At 42.2% G+C, this 2,500-nt stretch overlaps 2 protein-coding genes across 6 annotated transcripts in view; one reads left to right on the top strand and one right to left on the bottom strand.

Moving 5' to 3' along the window:
* Window positions 1-2,500, bottom strand: part of LOC143034515 (adhesion G-protein coupled receptor G6-like) — a 396,540-nt gene that overhangs the window by 234,054 nt on the left and 159,986 nt on the right. The window lies entirely within an intron of this gene.
* Window positions 1-2,500, top strand: part of LOC143034686 (uncharacterized) — a 3,907-nt gene that overhangs the window by 1,052 nt on the left and 355 nt on the right. Inside the window, exons 2-4 of the mRNA XM_076201056.1 lie at window positions 846-989; window positions 1,579-1,702; window positions 2,017-2,147. Coding sequence (XP_076057171.1) covers window positions 864-989; window positions 1,579-1,702; window positions 2,017-2,147 — 381 coding nt within the window. The 5' untranslated portion in view covers window positions 846-863. The remainder of the gene's footprint in view (window positions 1-845; window positions 990-1,578; window positions 1,703-2,016; window positions 2,148-2,500) is intronic.

The raw sequence follows: 2,500 nt of genomic DNA, 5'->3' as shown, positions 1-2,500 counted from the left end.
AAAGTTGTCTAATCGTTTCTTAAAACAACTGATAGTTTCAGCGCTTACTACATGGTTACTAAGTTTATTCCATTCGTCGACCACCCTATTAGTAAACCAATTCTTATCTATTTCCTTTTTAAATCTAAATTTGTCCAGTTTATAACCATTACTGCGAGTCCTGCCCTGTTGTTTTAATATGATGACCTTGTTTGCATCATCCTTGTTAAAGCCTTTGATCCACTTGAACACCTCCATTAGATCACCCCGCACTCTGCGTCTTTCCAGAGAGTGTAAGTTAAGGTGCCTAAGCCTCTCTACGTAAGGTGTATTTCTAAGGACATGTATGATTTTGGTTATTCTTCTCTATGCTGATTCTAGTGAATTGATGTCCTTTTCCTTTTACAAATTCCCTGCAGAGTTGCCTGCAAAACCGTTTTCCTGTATTTTGCATGTTTTCCGCTGCCTAACCGGGTGCGCAGTTTGACCCACCTTTCCTCCCCCACCCCTCTTTCTCCTTAATCAAAACCGTGAGGATCAAAGTCCTTCACTGATGGAGTCAACTCCTTGGCTTCTGGGTGGATTTCCCTTGTCTGATTACAACCGCCTCGCGACAGCCGAGACCCCAAATACAAGCGACGAATACAGACGTCAAAGGGTTGATCAGACTACGTTTAGTCGCAATGGCGTGTGGAGGTTTCTCCCACAGATGAAAAGGATCGCTTGGTGGCGCCCACAATACAACAATTATGAACCGAATATGGGCATGAAATGAGTTCACTTGATTTCTTATCACTCATGTGAACTTTTAGATGCTGCCCGGATCTTTGTCACCACCTGACCTTTTCCTGTATCTCCCTGCACAGCACAGAGTTGTTGGAACCATGGATAAGTTATGGCAGGCGACGGCTTTGATGACGATGATGGTGCTGATGCTGGGAGTGGGACCCTCGGCACAGGATCAGTCTCCTTCAAAAACACGGGCAAATACAGATTGTTTGGATGGCATGGTAAGTATAAAGTATATATATCCTAGCAATATACTCCACTGCTCAAACAGTTTCTTGGCAACTAAGGTAAAATATTGAGAGCAGTTGGTGTATATCAGACATCATGAAAGAGGAACCAACCTGAAAATGTATCTATTCCTCAACTGGCTTTTACCGACAAAGGAAAGGGGCTAGACAAAGGAGAGTGGGTACGTCCCTTTGACTTGGCTACTCCCCCCTTATGAAGGGGAAAAAGCTCTTGATAGATAGATAGATAAACATTCTTTCATGACCTTTCCCTCTTTTGATATTTTGTTTTCACTTTTCAATTGTTTTCTTTCTAATTCTTGTTCAGCATCAAATGCAATTCATTTATGTTTCTGTGCAGTGTTACGTGTGTTTGAGTGTTGGTTATTATGAGTGTGTTGGATGATTTTTTCTTTAATCTTAATTCCTTTCATTTGAATATTTGATGCACCTTTATTCTATTGGTGACGTGATTCGAGTAGCTTGATCCTCTGAAGTCACGTCACTTTGGAGCTATGCCCTTATCATTCGTGCAGTCTTTTATCACTACTCACGTTTCTTCTTCTTCTTCTTCTTCTACCAGCCTGGCTTTGACATCTTTTTGTTCACATTTTGCGAAGAAGTTTGCCCCTGGACTACCATGGAGAGCAGCTGTCCTCCGGATACCATTACACCTCGTCCTTTGCATAACCCTACAACTACTTCAGGTAATAATTCATCTTCAGTTGTCTTCAGTGAGCTTCACTCTCTTCGTTTTCTCTCGCTCCTATCGGATCGATGTATGTATGTGTTTGTATGTATGTATGTATGTATGTATGTATGTATGTATGTATGTATGTATGTATGTATGTATGTATGTATGTATGTATGTATGTATGTATGTATGTATGTATGTACGAATGTATGCATGTGTGTATGCATGTATGAATGTATGTGAGTGTATATTCTATTTCAACTGTGTTGATGTAGCACTAAGGAAGAGAGAAGATGTAACCCGTGGTTCTTTGTTTCCGATGACCAGTCCCGTGTCCAGCATGCGACGGAAGCATCTCTGTGGACGACAGCGTCAAGGGTACTATCCGACACAAGTGGTCAAGTCCCAACTACCCGAACAATTACCCAGATGGCTGCAACTGCACCCTCTCAGTCAACGTGAGTAAATAATGACGCTAATCGTGATGGTATTGATTTTAGGGATTGGCGATAATAACTGATGATGTTGGTTGAGATGGGGCACTTATGTACATATGGAGGTGTTGTGGAAGTCAGGTAACGTAAAATAAAAAGAAAAAAGACTAATACTAATTCGAGGAACACGAGAAATATCTTGCCCACAGGCTAGAGCAAAGTTGAGACGGAAATTGTGACTTTGAGGACTTCCGGCCTCCTAGGGAGCGAGCGAGGATTAGAGATGGCCCTTGATCCACAGAGAGCCAAGACAAAAGGGGAAAATAGATGGTAAGGGATGGGTGAAGGGTTCATGCCTTGGCTGGCCACCGCCCATA

Source organism: Oratosquilla oratoria, chromosome 17 (genome assembly GCF_046742065.1).
Source record: "Oratosquilla oratoria isolate Oo_2021 chromosome 17, ASM4674206v1, whole genome shotgun sequence".
NCBI classification, from domain to species: Eukaryota; Metazoa; Arthropoda; class Malacostraca; order Stomatopoda; family Squillidae; genus Oratosquilla; species Oratosquilla oratoria.
This window is presented reverse-complemented; position numbering and strand designations above follow the sequence as displayed.